The 1,801-nt window shown below is 53.1% G+C and overlaps 1 protein-coding gene across 1 annotated transcript; it reads right to left on the reverse strand.

The window, feature by feature from the left end:
* Window positions 1-1,204: 1,204 nt before the first annotated feature.
* Window positions 1,205-1,789, reverse strand: H310_15347 (hypothetical protein; the record flags this gene model as incomplete). The annotated part of the gene is made up of 1 exon (XM_008883330.1): window positions 1,205-1,789. One exon carries the CDS (start codon window positions 1,787-1,789, stop codon window positions 1,205-1,207), a length of 585 nt encoding a protein of 194 aa, XP_008881552.1.
* Between the last annotated feature and the right edge of the window lie 12 nt (window positions 1,790-1,801).

Genomic DNA, 1,801 nt, shown 5'->3' on the forward strand with positions numbered 1-1,801 from the left:
TTTGATTTTATTCTTCCTCCATGCATTTTGCATGTTGGCTTTTTCAGGGGTTCACTGTAGGTCCAGGTGAGGATGGTAAAGTGGCGTTTGGGATTTTCCCAGTGCTCGAGACCTTTACGACGTGATAAGTTTGCGTGGTTTTCAGTGAAATCTATTCTGTTGTGAGGAGAACCATTCCAGTGTGAAACGAACCAGATTCGTGTTAGTATGGTCTCTTCAGATGTGGTCGGTTTGTTTGGTCGTCGATCGCTTTATCCGTCACGCGCGGCGTGGCATGTTCGTACTGCGTCTCACGATGTTTCCAATCGTAGCGTGGAGCCTTTGCACGGTGAAAGGTTGCTCCTGCCCAAGGCGATAGCATCGAAATTTGACGCAGAAGGACGAAAGGCAACTTCGACACACACTTTGGACTCGTCCGCCAAGTCTTCGACACGGGTTCACGGTGTTCCGACCTCGAACACGTAATAATGTACGAACTGTGTCTTTGTATGTATCAATTATTAGAAAATATCGAGCTTAACAGGCTAGGGAATATTTTGAACGTATCAGTCAAAGCAGTTCGATCACACCGCATTTACTATTCCAACCTCTTGCTGGAGGTGCACAAATTTCAAATGTCCACTGCAACGAATGGCGACATTTGCGGCGCGTGTCGCTCAAATGCACTTGCACCACAGCCTCGTTCAAGAGCCCGGGCAGATGGCTCTCCGTCGCCTTCTCCGGCTCCTCGCCCAACACGAGTGGCCGCGCCAGCACCTTGTTCCGCGGATCGCGCTCCTGCCTCCGCCGGTCTAGATCATGCTCACAACCAGCGCCTACACAACGAAGATAGTCCGACAATTTTATTTAGCGTAGATTTACGTATCTATTTTAATAGACGACCCACTTCAACAACAACGAATGGCGACTTGGCCGAGGGCAGCGATGCCAGGTACCTACCATTACTTGCTGGCGACCATGTCCAGCCCATCCATCATCGAATCAACACACACCCCACCCACCCACCCACACACCCGTTGTCGATTCCACGTGGCGCGACAGTGGAGGTGAGCATTGGGTTCGACAGAGTCTCGTCATCGAGGTCAGCAGTAAGGAGTCGCGAGTCCCGTTGCCGCGCTTCCGTGTGAAAGACAGCGTGTGTCGTCGATTGAATAGTGAATGCATTAGATTACCACGACACGAGCACACGCACGGGATCATTGGCTTAGATGGCCAAGGAGGTAAAGTTTTGGTGGTACGACACGTTGGTGAACGTGATGCGAGCGTAACTCGAGTCGGCAGGGCAGAAAGGAAACTTAATGTTGTCCCACGTGGGCTTGGGGGCCGGACCCGACGGCGGGTTGAACAGCGGGTCGGCCGAAATGTACGTGACGTACGCACCCAGCACGAGCGACACGATGACGGCAAAGTATGCCCAGATCTTCTCGACGACACCGATACGGTTGCCAAATTGCTTCAAGTAAAACACGATCGGCATGATCATGCACGACACTGCAATCGACGAGGCACCGGTAAAGTCCAACAAGTCGAGGAGGCGCTCTTCCCACGCGCACGCGATCGCGACGGTGGCGACGACAATGACAATGCGCAAGGCAGCGACCTTGGGGTACACACCGGGCAGGCGGTACGTAGCAGCGTCCCGATCATGCGCTTCAAGCGCCGCGATCGCGTTCTCGGCCAACGGCTCGGCGTCCTTTTCCGCGGGGGTGTCGGTTTTTTCGTAGCCAGCTTCGACTTCGGTTTCCAACGCAAAATTGTTCTTGTGCAAGCCAAAAATGACGCGTTCCATGATGTAAAACCC

Source organism: Aphanomyces invadans, assembly GCF_000520115.1.
Source record: "Aphanomyces invadans strain NJM9701 unplaced genomic scaffold supercont1.376, whole genome shotgun sequence".
Taxonomy (NCBI): domain Eukaryota; phylum Oomycota; class Saprolegniomycetes; order Saprolegniales; family Verrucalvaceae; genus Aphanomyces; species Aphanomyces invadans.